Source organism: Mustelus asterias, chromosome 25 (genome assembly GCF_964213995.1).
Source record: "Mustelus asterias chromosome 25, sMusAst1.hap1.1, whole genome shotgun sequence".
NCBI classification, from domain to species: Eukaryota; Metazoa; Chordata; class Chondrichthyes; order Carcharhiniformes; family Triakidae; genus Mustelus; species Mustelus asterias.
The window spans coordinates 15,142,768-15,160,866 of NC_135825.1; the positions used below are offsets into that span (position 1 = coordinate 15,142,768).

General features: G+C 47.0%; 1 protein-coding gene across 3 annotated transcripts in view; it reads left to right on the forward strand.

The window, feature by feature from the left end:
- LOC144511817 (prickle-like protein 1) overlaps positions 1 to 17,709 on the forward strand; it is a 142,865-nt gene extending 125,156 nt beyond the window's left edge. For 2 of the 3 annotated variants that reach the window (XM_078242168.1, XM_078242167.1), the window contains exons 7-8: positions 829 to 1,824; positions 15,391 to 17,709. In XM_078242168.1, coding sequence (XP_078098294.1) covers positions 829 to 1,824; positions 15,391 to 16,232 — 1,838 coding nt within the window. In that variant the 3' untranslated portion in view covers positions 16,233 to 17,709. The remainder of the gene's footprint in view (positions 1 to 828; positions 1,825 to 15,390) is intronic. The other variant, XM_078242169.1, reaches the window with a different exon arrangement.
- The last annotated feature ends 390 nt before the right edge of the window (positions 17,710 to 18,099 follow it).

The following is an 18,099-nucleotide window of genomic DNA, read 5'->3' on the forward strand; positions in this document are numbered from 1 at the left end:
ATGCCATAATTATGGATCTGTTACTGAGACTAATAACAACTATGTCCATTTATATTGCCGCCTTAACATAAAAGAGTTCTAAAGCTTTTCACATCAGGGTTTTGAAAGCAGACACCAAGTCAGGGTGCAAGGTACAAAGGAGCTGAATTAGCCGCCATTATTAAGCCAAAGGCTTTCGGCAATCTTGTCTTTTCAACCTTGCGCCCTTTTCACCTCTGTAAAAATAATCCGGGTTCTCAATGAGGTCATTCTTAGGCAGTGTTTAAACAAACCTATCTTTTAAAAAAAACAAGCCATGGTATTTTGTAATAATAATTTGGGGGTGGGGGGTGGGGGGCGGGGGGTGGCATTGGCCTAGTGGTATTATCGCTAGACTATTAATCCAGAAACTCAGTTAATGTTCTGGGTCCCGAGTTCGAATCCCAACACAGCAGCTGGTGGAATTTGAATTCAATAAAAAATATCTGGAATTAAGAATCTACTGATGACCATGAAAACATTGTCGATTGTTGGAAAAACCCACCTGGTTCACTAATGTCCTTTAGGGAAGGAAATCTGTCGTCTTTACCTGGTCTGGCCTACATGTGACTCCAGGGCCACAGCAATGTGGTTGACTCTCAGGCAACTAGGGATGGGTAATGAATGCTGGCCAGCCAGTGACACCCTATGTCCCGCAAATAAATAAAATATAAATTGTCGCCTATTTATTGATGGTTGTGCCATTTTCCCACTTTTTCTGGTTTACATGTCCTAACCCTTAAGTTATGAAAGTTCTTTAAAGTTTCTTGTTAGAGCCATACATTCAATATTGTGTCATTAAATCAACAGGTATCGACTGTGGACAGATAACGTTCAGTGGTCAGCACTGGCACGCAACCAACTCTTGCTTTTCATGTACGCAATGCAAGAAGCCTCTCTTGGGCTGTGCCTTCTCTTCCCGGCATGGCCAAGTCTTCTGCTCCATAGCGTGCAGCCAAGTGGAAGAACCGGCGGCATCAGATTCCTCGGACTCTGCGTTTCAGTCAACACAATCCCAAGAATCGGGGTGTGCTTTCGGTCTTGGGGAAGACTCCGCGGCCGACACCGCTACGCCACCCCAAAATCGGCACTCCAGCCAAACCGCTGACACGCTGTCCGTGGATAACACCGACTGTATACTTCAACACGTGGACATTCTCAGCATCAAAGACCCAGCAGCCGACGACGAAGATAATCTTGTGTCAGAGCTCCAGCAGCAATGCAAGAGTTCTGTTAAACTTCAGGACAGGCAGGCGGACTATCAGTCGTTGGAAAAAGACACCAAGCCTCGAAGTGAGGCAAGGCGGCCAGAAGCATGGGCATCGGACAACAATCTCAACAACGTTGAGATTTTGACCTGTAGCCAAGAATCCGACAAAAGAAACGATCATTCAGCCGCATCATGTAATTTTAATTGGCTAAAAGGTGGACTTGAAAATGCCATGAAAGTCATTGATAATACGTCCCTAAGTAATGGGCATGAGGTTTGGCCTGTTGAAGACCGAATGATGATGAAAACAATGGCTATGGAACCTTTGGCTCTTGATCAAGGCTTGGCCTTCAAACATCAGCTGGACATGTACTGCATTCAACAAGGAGGCCAACTCAGGGATCGACCGGATAGTCCCACCAAATCCTTTTGGAACAAGCAGAATCGATGGTTGGATGGTCAAGTTGGTTCAGAACACCCCGCGCAGGATCAGCAAACATGGTTGGAAGCTTCACCTCAAAGTTTGAGAGATAAGATGACGGAACAAAACGTCGGAAGAAACCAAGAAGATTCCTCAGCAGCTATCCACATTGCAGGTAACAAAATGAATGCAGGAGCGATCACCAATCTCATGCTAAGAATGACTTCCACTATCTCCTTCAGCGCTGCCCGCCCCAACTCCAAATGCAGATAGGAGCTGAACGGGCTGATGAGAAGGATAAGAATCATAGCAACTCAGAAGCTGAGTCCCCAGTCTGTTTTGAGCTAGTTATTCATAGCTAGGACATTGATGGAGGTTTTGCATCTTGCCATAGCACCCTTGGGCTTGGGAGGGAAACACAGGCAGGATGCCTCCTGATCGTTACCCAAAGGTCACCACGTACAGATGGGTTCGAGCCTGACTATGATGCTCCCTTAGTTCAGCCATTGCCTTACAGGGTGTAGTGTATACTAAGTATAGCTGGGTACATGGAGTTCAGCCACCTATTGTATTTTAAGGCTAATGAAGGGTAACAGCCCTCACAATTCCCAGGGACCTCTGGCATACTCAAGATGGGCATCAGTTCATAGAATCATAGAAGATCATAGATCCCCTACAGTGCAAAAGGAGGCCATTTGGCCCATTGAGTCTGCACTGACAACAATCCCACCCAGGCCTATCCCCATAACCCCATGTATTTATTCTGCTAACCCCCTGACACTAAGGGGCAATCTAGCATGGCTAATCAACCTAACCCGCACATCTTTGGACTGTGGGAGGAAACCGGAGCACCCGGAGGAAACCCACGCAGACACTGGGAGAACGTGCAAACTCCAATTGGATTCAAGAAGTCTGAATTTGGCAGAACCACCATACTTCTACCCAGAAACGCTGATCCGATAATTGCCCTTTGGAAACAGGGGCAGGAAGAGCATCCATCCACCCCAAATATGACCCCACCGCACCCCAAACATGACCCCTCCCCCCAATCCCCTTGTCACAAAGAGGACTAGCTAGCAGGGTTGCTTCCCCTGTCTGAATTCCTGTGACTCCTGTCCCTTTATGACCACATGCAAGGGGCCAATTGGCAACTTTAGGAAAAATCCTTTGATTCCCTACCCTGACCCAAGATTACTTCAGTGGGGTCAGGGGTGGAGGTCAACCATAGATTCCCATTTGGATGCACTTACACCAGCCCAGAGACACTGTGCATTTGCAAGGCCAATAAGTTATACCTTAATCATCATCAGGATAACTATTGACCTAAGCTATCCAAGTAAGGGGCATGTCATCTGGGAGAGTACAATTGACTTTCCAGCCCCAGGATTATTTGAATGGAGTCGAGTCAAATTGAGGCCAGAAACTTACTGGAATGAGCTTTAACAACCAACCAAAGTCTACTCAACTACTCATGGGGAGGGCCTGTGAGCTGTATCGTTAATTGCCCATATTTCTCTTCTCCACAATGCTTCATCTTCCATTTATTCCTCTCAGTCATCACTGTGCATGGCGGTGATGTGTTACAGTTCACGCGGACTCGAGTTGTTGTGGAAACATGTGCTTTCACATACAGGTTGTCTGGAGCTATGGATATTGATGATAGAAGCTCCAATGGTTTTTTTCATTACATGGCTGACCAGGAATCCCTCCCACTCTTCCTGCCTGCTATTGACATGTGTTGTAAGGACCTGCAGGTTCATACTCAACCTGTTTGGCTGCATTATGAAGCCATCAAGTCTTTGGGTGGGACTGGAAACTATCTGCCATGGCACAAGACTTAGAATCATAGAATCCCTACTGTGCAGAATAGGCCACTCGGTCCATTGAGTCTGCACCGACTCTCCAAAGGAGCATCCCACTGAGACTCTACCCCGTAATCCCACATATTTACCCTGCTAATCTCCCCCTAACCTACACATCTTGGGACACTAAGGGGCAATTTAACATGGCCAATCCATCTAACCTGAGAGAGGAAATTGGACTGTGGAAGGAAACCGGAGCACCCAGAGGAAACCCATGCAGACACGGGGAGAATGTACAAACTCCAAATAGACAGTGACCCCAGTCCGGAATTGAACCTGGGTCCCTGGCACAGTGGTACAGGTTTCCTCCCACAGTCTGGAAGACGTGCTGGTTAGATGCATTGGCCATGCTAAATTCTCCCGAACAGGCGCCGGAGTGTGGCGACTAGAGGAGTTTCATAGTAAATTAATTGCAGTGTTAATGTAAGCCTACTTATGAGACTAATAAATAAACTTTAAACAGTGAGGCAACAGTACGCATGATGCAAAAACTGCATCATACCCAGTTCATATTTGCATGACAATTTCTTGTCAGACTAACCCTTATTCAATAGAGGATAGCGTGGGTTTATGATCCAAATTATAAGCAATCATCAGCTATTGTCCAAACTTGGTAACTGATTAATGATTTAAGTACATCTTGTCCTTGGCCAGATCATCTCTCCTTGCACAGAAAAACTCTTGATTTAACACACTTATACGGTGAAACCATAGTTACTCGTCACTTTTAATTTGATCGTAACCCAAATTGTGGAAGAGGAACATATCAATGAACAAGCAGGACAATTATGATTTGAGGAGGGGAAAAGGCACTTCTCACCTGAAACGCAGCAATTCTCAAGTTGCAAGTCAGAATGCACTTCAGCTTTTGTGAATCCATTGTACATTATCTCCTAAGCTCCTAAATAATAAAGATCCTGTGGACACTCATCTTTTGATAAAATCCCTAAGGAAAAAGAGACTTGCAATTACAGTGTCCCTTTCATGACCTCATAAAGCCCAAAACCTAGAAACAAAGAAAATAGGAGCAAGAGGAGGCCATTCGGCCCTTCATGCCTGCCCTGCCATTCATTATGATCATGGTTGATTGTCCAACTCAATAGCCTGATTCCCGCCTTCTCCCCCCATATCTTTTGATCCCCTTTGCCCCAAGTGCTAGATCTAACTGCTTCTTGAAATCATACAGGCCAGAAGTCTCTGGCCATTCATGCCAGTGGGTTTCTCTGGTCCAATCGGCAGTGCACCCTGTCCGTGGGTTCCCCACTGGCGTGGGGTGACATCAGTGCGAATCCCATTGACAGCGGCGGGACCAGAGAATCCAACTTCTAGCAAAGAACGCGCCACCTTCCACCAGCGGGAAACAGGTGTCAGTGAGGCCGGAGAATCCCACCCACAATTTGATTTGATTTAATATTGTCACATGCATTAGTCTACAGTGAAAAGTATTTTTTCTTGCGTGCTATATTGACAAAGCATACCATTCATAGAGAAGGAAATGAGAAAATGCAGAATGCAGTGTTACAGTCACAGCTAGGGTGTAGAGAAAGATCAAGTTAATACAAGGTAGGCCCATTCAAAAGTCTGGTGGCAGCAGGGAAGAAGCCGTTCTTGAGTCGGTTGGTACGTGGCCTCAGATTTTTGTATTTTTTTCCCCCCGACAGAAGAAGGTGGAAGAGAGAATGTCCGGGGTGCGTGGGGTCCTTAATTATTCTGACTGCTTTTCTGAGGCAGCGGGAAGTGTAGACAGAGTCCATGGATGGCAGGCTGGTTTGCATGATGGATTGGGCTATGTTCAGGATCTTTTGTAGTTTCTTGCAGTCTTGGGCAGAGCAGGAGCCATACCAAGCTGTGATACAACCAGAAAGAATGCTTTCTATGGTGCATCTGTAAAAGTTGGTGAGAGTCGTAACTGACATGCCAAATTCCCTTAGTCTTCTGAGAAAGTAGAGGTGTTGGTGGGCTTTCTTAACTATAGTGTCGGCATGGGGGGAGCAGGACAGGTTGGTGGTGATCTGGACGCCTAAAAACCTGAAGCTCTCGACCATTTCTACTTCGTCCCCATTGATGTAGACAGGGGCATGTTCTCCACTATGCTTCCTGAAGTCAATGACAATCTCTTTTGTTTTGTTAACATTGACGGAGAGATTATTGGCGCCGCACCAGTTCACCAGATTCTCTATCTCATTCCTGTACTCTGTCTCGTCATTGTTTGAGATCCAACCCACTATGGTGGTGTCGTCAGCAAACTTGAAAATCGAGTTGGAGGGGAATTTGGCCACACAGTGATAGGTATATGAGGAGTAGGGGGCTGAGAACACAGCCTTGTGGGGCACCGGTGTTGAGGATGATCGTGGAGGAGGTGTTGTTGCCTATCCTTACCGATTGTGGTCTGTGGGTTAGCAAGTTCAGGATCCAGTCACAGAGGGAGGAGCTGAGGCCCGGGCCACAGAGTTTGGAGATGAGTCTGAATCAGTCTGGTAAACCTTCTCTGCACTCCCGCCAGAGCAAGAACATCCTTTCTCAGATAAGGAGACCGAAACTGCACACAATATTCCAGGTGTGGCCTCCCCAAAGCCCTGTATAATTGCATCAAGACATCCTTGCTCCTGTACTTGAATCCCCTCGCTATGACGGTCAAAGTACCATTTGCGTTTTCACTGCACCTGCATGCTTTCCTTCAGTGACTGGTGTATGAGGACACCCAGTTCTCATTGTAACTTACGCTCCTAATTTATGGCCATTCAGATAGTAATCTGCCTTCCTGCTTTTGCTACTGAAGTGGATAACTTCACACTTATCCAAACGATACTACATCTGCCATTCATTTGCCCACTCACTCAACTTGCCCAAACCACACTGAAGGATCTCTACATCCTCCTCACATAAGAACATAAGAAATAGGAGCAGGAGTAGGCCATCTAGCCCCTCAAGCCTGCCCCACCATTCAATAAGATCATGGCTGATCTGATAGTGGTTTAGTTCCACTTACCCGCCCGCTCCCCATAACCCTTAATTCCCTTACTGATCAGAAATCTATCTACCTGTGACTTAAACATATTTAACGAGGTAGCCTCCACTGCTTCAATGGGCAGAGAATTCCAGAGATTCACTACCCTCTGAGAGAAGAAGTTCCTCCTCAACTCTGTTCTAAACTGACTCCCCCTTATTTTGAGGCTGTGTCCTCTAGTTCTTGTTTCCTTTCATTGAATCTCTCTGCCTCTACCCTGTCTAGCCCCTTCATTATCTTATATGTCTCTATAAGATCTCCCCTCAGCCTTCTAAACTCCAACGAGTACAGGCCCAATCTACTCAATCTCTCCTCATAAGCTAACCCCCTCATCTCCGGTATCAACCTGGTGAACCTTCTCTGTACTCCCTCCAAGGCCAATATATCCTTCCGCAAATAAGGGGACCAAAATTGCACACAGTACTCTAGTTGTGGCCTCACCAGTACCTTCTACAATTGCAGCAAGACCTCCCTGCTTTTATACCGGATGGGATGTACCCCAGGTTACTGTGGGAGGCGAGAGAGGAGATTGCGGAGCCTTTGGCGATGATCTTTGCATCGTCGATGGAGACGGGAGAGGTTCCGGAGGATTGCAGATGTGGTCCCTATATTCAAGAAAGGGAACAGGGACAGCCCGGGAAATTACCGACCGGTGAGTCTAACCTCAGTGGTTGGTAAGTTGATGGAGAGGATCCTGAGAGACAGGATTTATGATCATCTAGAGAAGTTTAGTATGATCAAAAGTAGTCAGCACGGCTTTGTCAAGGGCAGGTCGTGCCTTACGAGCCTGGTTGAGTTCTTTGAAAATGTGACCAAACACATTGACGAAGGAAGAGCGGTGGATGTGGTCTATATGGACTTCAGCAAGGCGTTCGATAAGGTCCCCCATGCAAGACTTCTTGAGAAAGTGAGAGGGCATGGGATCCAAGGGGCTGTTGCCTTGTGGATCCAGAACTGGCTTGCCTGCAGAAGGCAGAGAGTGGCTGTGGAGGGGTCTTTCTCTGCATGGAGGTCAGTGACCAGTGGAGTGCCCCAGGGATCTGTTCTGGGACCCTTGCTGTTTGTCATTTTCATAAATGACCTGGATGAGGAAGTGGAGGGATGGGTTGGTAAGTTTGCTGACGACACCAAGGTAGGTGGTGTTGTGGATAGTTTGGAGGGATGTCAGAAGTTGCAGCGAGACATAGATAGAATGCAAGACTGGGCGGAGAAGTGGCAGATGGACTTCAACCCGGATAAGTGTGTAGTGATCCATTTTGGCAGATCCAATGGGATGAAGCAGCAGTATAATATGAAGGGTACCATTCTTAGCAGTGTAGAGGATCAGAAGGACCTTGGGGTCCGGGTCCATAGGACTCTTAAATCGGCCTCGCAGGTGGAGGATGCGGTCAAGAAGGCGTACGGCGTACTAGCCTTCATTAATCGAGGGATTGAGTTTAGGAGTCGGGAGATAATGCTGCAGCTTTATAGGACCCTGGTTAGACCCCACTTGGAGTACTGCGCGCAGTTCTGGTCACCTCATTACAGGAAAGATGTTGAAGCCATTGAAAGGGTGCAGAGGAGATTTACAAGGATGTTGCCTGGATTGGGGGGCATGCCTTATGAGGATAGGTTGAGGGAGCTTGGTCTCTTCTCCCTGGAGAGACGAAGGATGAGAGGTGACCTGATAGAGGTTTACAAGATGTTGAGAGGTCTGGATAGGGTAGACTCTCAGAGGCTATTTCCAAGGGCTGAAATGGTTGCTACGAGAGGACACAGGTTTAAGGTGCTGGGGGGTAGGTACAGAGGAGATGTCAGGGGTAAGTTTTTCACTCAGAGGGTGGTGGGTGAGTGGAATCGGCTGACGTCGGTGGTGGTGGAGGCAAACTCGTTGGGGTCTTTTAAGAGACTTCTGGATGAGTACATGGGATTTAATGGGATTGAGGGCTATAGATAGGCCTAGAGGTAGGGATATGATCAGCGCAACTTGTGGGCCGAAGGGCCTGTTTGTGCTGTGGCTTTCTATGTTCTATGTTCTATACTCCATCCCCTTCCCGATAAAGGCCAACATTCCATTTGCCTTCTTGATCACCTGCTGCACCTGCAAACTGAGTTTTTGCGATTCATGCACAAGGACCCCCAGGTCCCTCTGCACAGTAGCATGTTGTAATTTTTCACCATTTAAATAATAGTCCATTTTAACTATTATTCCTTCCAAAGTGGATAACCTCACACTTGTCAACGTTATACTCCATCTGCCAGATCCTCGCCCACTCACTTAGCGCCTATCCAAATCTCTCTGCAGACTTTCCGCATCCTCCACGCAATTCACTTTCCTACTCATCTTTGTGTCATCCGCAAACTTTGTTACCCTACACTCGGTCCCCTCCTCCAGATCATCTATGTATATGGTAAACAGTTGAGGCCCCAGCACCGATCCCTGCGGCACGCCATTAGTCACCAACTGCCAACCAGAAAAACACCCATTTATTCCAACTCTCTGCTTCTTGTTAGATAGCCAATCCTCAATCCACGCTAACACTTTACCCCCAACTCCGTGTACCCTAATCTTCTGCAGCAACCTTTTGCGAGGCACCTTATCGAACGCCTTCTGGAAATCAAAAAACACCACATCCACCGGTTCCCCTCTGTCAACTGCACTCGTTACATCTTCATAAAAATCCGAACACGACTTTCCCTTCATGAATCCATGCTGCGTCTGCTTGATCGAACCATTTTTTTTCCAGGTGTCCTGCTATTTCTTCTTTAATGATGGATTCAAAGAACAAAGAACAACACAGCACAGGAACAGGCCCTTCGGCCCTCCAAGCCCGCGCCGCTCCCTGGTCCAAACTAGACCATTCTTTTGTATCCCTCCATTCCCACTCCGTTCATATGGCTGTCTAGATAAGTCTTAAACGTTCCCAGTGTGCCCGCCTCCACCACCTTGCCTGGCAGCGCATTCCAGGCCCCCACCACCCTCTGTGTAAAATATGTCCGCCTGATATCTGTGTTAAAACTCCCCCCCTTCACCTTGAACCTATGACCCCTCGTGAACGTCACCATCGACCTGGGGAAAAGCTTCCCACCGTTCACCCTATCCATGCCTTTCATAATTTTTAAAAATTTTTTATAATTTTTTCCAGCAATTCCAGCAATTTCCCAACTACGGACACAGCTCACCCTCACAGTTCACCCTCACAGCTCACCCTCCCATTTTACAGCCCTTTAAAAGTTTATTTATTAGGCACAAGTAGGCCTACATGAAGTGAAAATCCCCTAGTCATCACACTCCGGTGCCTATTCGGGTGAGGGAGAATTTAGCATGGCCAATTCCAGCCAGTGAAGTACAATTGTATGGAGATTAGTGTCATAAGGAGTTTGTTTACTGAAAATTACTATTTCAGATGAGATGGTAAACCTATATGGCTCCTCGGGTAGATGTAATAGGTTCAAGGCATCATTCAAGAGGGAGTTCCTATGGTAGTCTATGCCCCACTAGAATTAGAAACCGATTTGCTGGGAAATTGCTGTGGGATTTGCCATCATTTAGGGGAGGCAATGGACTGTTGGTACAATCGCTGGATATTAATCCAGAAACTCTGCTAATGTTCTGGGGTCGCTGGTTCAAATCCCACCACGGCAGATGGTGGAATTTGAATTCAATAAAAAAATTCTGGAATTAAGAATCTACTGATTACCGTGGAACCATTGTCGACTGTCAGAAAAACCCATCTGGTTCACTGCCCTATGGGGAAGGAAATCTGCCGTCCTTACTTGGTCTGGCCTACCTGTGACTCCGGAGCCACAGCAATTGCTCACTGCCCTCTGAAATGGCCAAGCAAGACAATCAGTTTCAAAGGCAACTAGAGATGGACAATAAATGCTGGCCAGCCAGTGACATCCAAGAAAATCAATGGAAATCCCATTCACCTGGTTTACCTGGTAATTCTGTCAATCTCTCGTGAAAATTCATAGAATCATACAGTGCAGAAGGAGGCCATTTGGCCCATCAAGTCTACACTGACTATAATCCCACCCAGGCCCCATCTCCATAACCCTATGCATTTACCCGAGCTAGTCCCCCTGACACTAAGGAGCAATTTAGCATGGCCAATCCACCTAACCCACATATCTTTGGACTGTGGGAGGAAACCGGAGCACCCATAGGAAACCCATGCAGATACAGAGAGAATGTGTAAACTCCACACAGACAATGACCCAAGCTGGGAATCAAACCCAGGTCCCTGGTGCAGTGAGGCAGCAGTGCCGTCCCCAAGGAAATTCCTAATTTTATTTAATGTTCAGTGGATGTGGGCACCATTGGCAAGGCCAGCATTTCTTGCCCATCCCTGATTGCCCCTGAACTAATTGGCTTGCTAGTCCATTGCAGAGGAAGTTAACGCATTGCTGTGGGTCTGTGAGTCACATGTAGGCCAGACCAGATAAGGACAGCAGATTTCCTTCCCTAAAGGACATTTGCGAACCGGATGGGATTTTTACTTGTTTGGCAATGGTTTCATGATCACCGTTACTGAGGCTAGCTTTTAATTCCAGTTTTCATCAGTTGAATTTAAATTCCACCAGCTGCCGTGCTGGGATTTGAATCTGTGTCCTCCGAGCATTTAGCTTGGGCCTCTGGATTGCTGGTTAAGTGGCATTACCATTGCCCTGTCTCCCCTTGTATCTGAATTTACCTACACCATTAATAGTAAGAGTAACTATGCTTAAAAAGTAATTAATGGGTTACAAAGTGTGATATATAAATGCAACTTCTACAGGTTGTCCAAACCTTTTCAACATTTAAGTTTTTGTTTATAAAGTCATCAGATGTAACATCGATGGATTTGTGAATTGGTTTATAAGAACATAGGAACTAGGAGCAGGAGTGGGCCATCTGGCCCCTCAAGTCTGCTCCGCCATTCAATAAGATCATGGCTGATCTTTTTGTGGACTCCGCTCCACTTACCCGCCCGCTCACCATAACCTTTAATTCCTTTACTGTTCAAAAATGTATCTATCCTTGCCTTAAAAACATTCAATGAGGTAGCCTCACAACCCTTTAGGTGAATGTGGTGAACCATTGTTGGTTACCACCAGGAGTGCTGAGCCATGGTCTGGCCAGTACTATGAGTCTGTAGATATGTTACTGTTGGGGTTAGGGTTGGGCTGTTCTACCTGTTAATATAGTCCTATGGTACACCCCAGTTGGCTCCGCCTCCTGGGAGAGGTATAAAGGTCACTGCTCTGCCTGGTGACCCTTTAGTCTGGGATTGTTGGCAATAAAAGCCTTTATTTCCCGGGTACATCCTGCCTCCCGTGTGATTTATCGCGCATCAGTGAAGAAGTTCCTCCTCAACTCAGTCCTAAATCTGCTCCCCCTTATTTTGAGGCCATGCTCCCTAGTTCTAGTTTCACCCGCCAGTGGAAACAACCTCCCTGCTTCTATCTTATCCATTGCCTTCATAATCTTGTATGTTTCTATAAGAGTCTTGTTATACAGAACATTATTTGCACCAATTTAAAAGCAAAATACTGCGGATGTTGGAAATCTGAAATTAGAACAGAAGATGCTGGATAAACTCAGCACGTCTGGCACCATCTGTGGACAGAGAAACAGTGTTAACTTTTCAAGTCTGTATGATTCCTCTGTAAACTTATTTGCACCAATCAGTTGCTCATCCTGATCAGAATTTGCTTTCCAGAAACGCAATTTATCCAATAACTGAAGGTTGGAATTCTCTGACCTCACCTGTGGGATTCTCCAGTCCCGCTGCAGTGAATGGAGTACTGGCCGAGTGCCAAATTCTCCATTCTCGCTGGTAACGGTGGCGGAGACTGGAGCATGACTCAAAATTGCTTTAATATCGTTTTCATTTGGTCTGGGAGCTAAACAGTTACTGTGGGCGGAATTTTCCTGTCTGCTAGCCCCGGGATGCGTAGCAGGCGGGGCAAGACCATGTAAAGGTCCATTGACCTCGGGCAGGATTTTCTGGTCTTAGGGTAAGCCCAGCCAGAAGGTCCCACCCTATGTTTCCATTTTCTGTAGCCTGGATTTACCTGGGTCCATGGGTCTAAAATATATCTATCCTTGCCTTAAAAACTTTCAATGAGGTAGCCTCACAACCCTTTGGGTGAAGAAGTTCCCCTTCAACTCAGTCCTAAAGCTGCTCCCCCTTATTTTGATGCTATGCCCCCTAGTTCTAGTTTCACCTGCCAGTGGAAACTAGCAGTGGAAAAGATTAGCCATGATCTTTTTGAATGCCGGAGCAGGCTCAAGGGGCCAGATGGCCTACTCCTGCTCCTAGTTCAAACTGATTGAACGTCATGAACGCTGGAAGCTCACTCCGTGAGGCTGAGCTGCAAACTCTGAATTAAAATCTAACTGCAACTAGTGACGCACCCCAGGCAATGCCCCACCAGCACTATCAACAACTCCAGTGAATGGATCAATAAATAAGTCTTGCCTTCATATAGCACTCTGCATGACCATCAGACGTCACAAAGCACTTTATCGCCAATGAAGTATAATCAAGTGTTGAAGGAAATGCAGCAACCAATTTGTACATAGCAAGCTCCCACAAACAGCAATGTGATAACGACCAGATAATCTGTTCTTGCGTGTTGTTGATTGAGGGATAAATATTGACCAGGTTCCCGGGCAGAACTTCCCTGCACTTCATGGGATCTTTTACATTGACCCGAGCAGGAAGGGGCCTTAGTTTGGTGTCTCATCCGAAAGAAAGCCCTACAGTGCAGCATTCCCTCAGTACCGCACTCAAGCACCAACACTCATTTTGTATGCCTGTATCCTGGCATAGGACTTGAACCCTGAGTTTCTGACCTGGAGACAAGTGCGCTTTCAACTGAGCCACTGACACTCCAGACCAATGAATGGAGGGCAATCAATCATAGAATCCCTACAGTGCAGAAAGTGGCCATTCGGCCCATCGAGCCTGCACCGAGAACAATTCCCCCCGGCAAGCCCTATCTCCATAACCCAACGTACTTACCCCACTAATCCCCCTGGCACCTAGGGGCAATTTAGCACGGCCAATCAACCTAACCCACACAACTGTCGTAATGTAGTTCTTACAAGCTGCTGGTGTGGGGTGGCATGGTGACACAGTGGTTAGCACTGCTGCCTCACAGCGTCAGGGACCCGGGTTCAATTCCCGGCTTGGGTCACTGTCCGTGCAGAGTCCGCACGTTCTCCCCATGTCTGCGTGGGCTTCCTCTGCATGCTCCAGTTTCCTCCGACAGTCCAAAGATGTGCGGGTTAGGTGGATTGGTCATGTTAAATTGCCCCTCAAGTGTTAGGTAGACTAGCAGGGTAAATACATGGGGTTACAGGGATAGGGCATGGGTGGGATTATGGTCGGTGCAGACTCGATAGGCCGAATGACCTCTTTCAGAACTGTAGGGATTCTATGATTCCAACTTTGGAGTGTGGGAGGTAACCGGAGCACCCAGAGGAAACCCATACGCACACAGGGAGAATGTGCAAACTCCCCACAGACAGTGACCCGAGGCCGGAATTGAACCCGGATCCCTGGCGCGGCGAGGCAGCAGGGCTAACTACTGTGCCACCCTGCCGCACCGATGTTCTGGGCAGTGCCTGTCGAAGGCAAGGCTGTGCAACCATTCAATCAGCTGTTTGAAGTTCCCTTTAATACTCGACTGGTGAAGGACAAAGCATGAATCATGGGACCAGCTGCACATTTGCTGGGCCAAGCTAACTTACTGACTCGTCATTGACCATTTGGACTAGGAGCCACCTCCATCCAACTGCACAGAATTCCTCAACATCTGGAGTGAACTTCATTCCAGAGTTTGTACATACAGTACTCTTAGACTTTCAGAATCATTTTGAAGTTTAAAAGAATTAAATAAGTCAAACACAGCTTCACCCTAAAGAATGACTTTTGAAACAGTCATGAAGAGTTTAACTAAAATCCACGTAGCTAGTCAGAACTAAAGGTGCAGCAAAACTGGTTACAACTTGCAAAAATAATTGTACGTTAGGATTCCTGTTTACAAAAACAAGATGGATTTAAGTGAGTGCACTAACAGTTTCTCAATTAATTATTGGTACCTTGCCCTCAAGATAATAATCCTATCCTGATCTTAGACTCTCTGCATCATTGCTCAGTAGCTGCAAACAAACAAAACCTGGAATCATAGAATCCCTACAGTGCAGAAGGAGGCTATTCAGCCCATCAAGCCTGCACTGACTCTCTGAAAGAGCATCCCACCCAGGCCCTCCCCTCCGCTCTATCCCCGTTGCCCCACGCATTTACCAGAGCCAATCCAACTCACCTACACATCTTTGGACTGTGGGAGGAAACCGGAGCACCCGGAGGAAACCCACGCGGATACGGGTACGACGTGCAAAGCCGACACAGACAGTAAACCCAAGGCCGCAATCGAACCCTGGTGAGGCAGCAGTGCTAACCACTGTGCCGCCTACATTTATACATTTTGGTGCACAGTGGTTTAGCACTGCTGCCTGACAGCGCCAGGGACCTGGGTTCGATTCCTGTCTCGGGTGACAGTCTGTGTGGAGTCTGCACGTTCGCCCCGTGTCTGCATAGGTTTCCTCCCACAGTCCGAAAGACGTGCTGGTTAGGTGCATTGACCATGCTAAATTCTCCCTCAGTGTACCCGAACAGGCGCCGGAGTGTGGCGACTTGGGAATTTTCACAGTAACTTCAATGCAGTGTTAATGTAAGCCTACTTGTGACACTAATAAATAAGCTTTAAACACTATGTGCTTTCCCCTCAACTTTATAATGTTCAAATGATGCACTGCTTGCTCTTGACACTGCATTGGGTGAAATGGGAGTGAACTTCATTTCTTAACGATCTAATTAGTTTCATTTCTTCCTCCAAGCAGCTTCAAACGAAGGCAAACACAAAGTGCAAAAACAGTTCGGGCCTCCTGACCAAGAATACAACCCGGAAGCAGGAAAGGAATTTGAAATGCCGACCCACTTTGGGATTCTTAAAACCTTCTCCCACAAAAGAAGCACCGAGTCTCTCCATTCCTTCAGCTCCAAGCAAGCAGAGGGGACGGCGCAAAACTCGAGGTGGAAGCAAGAGTCCATGTCTCCAGTCAGGAGGACTGCAGCCCAAATTAGACCTCAGAAAATCACCTTCTGTGATTCCACGTTTTCGAAGCCCAGGGAACGAACCAGGTGTCACCAGACGCCAATGAGCGAGCAGACCCGGAGGAAAGTGTACCGGCATAAAGGGAACTACCGAAGCCATCGCCACCAACTGAGAAGAGTTCAAAGGTCGTGTTCGGATGAGGCCCTCCACACGGTCACTGAGCGATCTTTGGAAGGTGCCAACAACAACACCTTATTGGGACATTACAACCAGTTAATACAGACGACCACATGTCAGCAGTCCCAAGCTAAGCTGTCCCATAAACAGCAAACCTTGTATCGGGAAGGGGACAGCGGCCTTCAGAACGTCACTCTGAACAACTTCCTCGGCTTGAGTTGCGAGGACGACGATGGCTGCTGCTCAACGTGTTCCTCCTCTTCCTCGGACTCTGAAGAGGAGGGCTACTTTCTAGGACAGCCGATCCCACAGCCAAAAACCAGCAACGGCTGCCATTTTAGTCGGGAACCTCATCAACCTAATGTCGTGTCCGACATCATGCTGGCGCAGCGAGGTAAACCACAGAGGAAAAGAGAGCACAAAAACAAGAACTGCACCATTTCCTAGGCCCAAACCCTGAGCAAGGAGGTGTGTTTAAATCTATACTGAACGTTATGTTCGAGATTCTAAATAGAAGATGGATTTGAAGCGATGGTTTCTCCCGAGGACTTTCCGAAGCTTTTTTGGATGACAATTTCCCCCCCCCCCGCCGCCTTTGCTCTTGTTCCATTGTTGGGTAGTGTTTTCATTGTCGATGGTTGTGCTCCGGTACTTTATCCCATTGGTCAGTATTCATTAGTAAGCCTAGATGATGACTATAGCAGGCCACTCGCTCACAATGAAGTCACAACGCCCAACATCCACACACTCCGGCATTAGACGTAGCGGACAGGAATGGACCGCTGGCCGATTTTCTCCACCCTCATCAAATTAAGCCAACCATAATTCTCCTGCTACCATTCCAACTGAGAACAGCTAGATCAGCACAGCGGGAATTGAACGTGGGACTGCCTGGTCTGTATGCTCATTTTACCAAGCCTCAGAAACACCCACCTTTCATGGATTTAATTGTATAATTTTCAATCAATTGTTTTAAGGTATCCATCCACGTAATCGCCATTAAGATTGAGTTAAGGTCACATGCCTGATCGTTATGTAATCACCCTCGTTGATATACTTCAAGCTCATGTATCATACCCTCAGCAGTCCAATAGCTTGCCTACGTTGCCCACTAAGGTGAAGTGCCAAAGAGCGACCAGTCTATTTGGAGCAGATACTGGAAATCAGAGACAGAAGTAGAGAATGCCGCAACACCTGTGGAGAGAGAGAGAAGCCGAGTTAATGCTTCCGATTGGCGAGAGATCGTCAAACTCGTTTCCCCCCCTCCCATCCCCTCGCTCTCCACGGATGCTGCTTGACCTGCTGAGCATTCCCAGGAATTTCTGCCTTTGAGTTTATCCAAATGAGACATTTCTTCGGGTAAACTCAATATTCCTGCATCCCAAAAACCCTCATCGAGCTGCCGGAGGGCGCAACTGCACACTTGGACACGGAGACCTGGTCCTTTAATATCACTGAAGCAACGGGTACAGTGTTTGCAGCCTCTGGGCCCAAAGCAGTTGCAATACCTTGCAACTCAATCCCTTGTTTGGCAATATACCACTGGGTCGCTAACTACCTAAAGGTAACATTGCTGAAACCCCTGTAAATACAAATATCATTATTTACAGATTTACTGAGAAAAATCATTTTATATACACACACTTGTGTTCTATATAGCATATTATCATGCATATTTAATTACCGTGGATGTTATTTATGTTTATTAGGTGCATGTATAAGCTGAATAGAATCTGCGGATGGGATTTTCCAGCTCCGAGGGACCTCAGCTGGGCCGATATATCTCCCAGAGCAGGTCCCACCATGGTGAAGTCGGAAAATCCCAGCCTGTAATATTTGGAATGTCAAATGCTTATTTACAGAAGAAATCGTCACCAATTTACTGTAAGCGGGTTGACAATAAAAGCATCAAAAAAATTGCTGTAAAAAAAAAACCACAAAGACCTGATTGTTTTGCATTTTTGCTCAAACGCTTTTGCCTAAGCAAGTTCCTGGAGCAATCCTGTGCATAAAACGAGGAAGGCCAGTCTCCCACGCAAAGGGCGAGGTGCAGCAGGTGAAACCAGATGAGATTGAGACACAGGGCAGGAGTTGCCAGCGGTGCCCGCCACTGGGATCATCCGCTCCCTCCAAAGTCGATGGACATTATCCCAGAAAATCCCGGTGTCTGCGGGAGGTGGAAAGCAACAATTTGGAGGAGCAGCAAAGAAAAGGCAAATAAAATCCAGAGACATTAGTTCAAATCCCACCACAGCCATCTAAGAAATTTAATTTCAATTTGTTAAATAAAATCTGGATTTAAATGCTAGCAAGA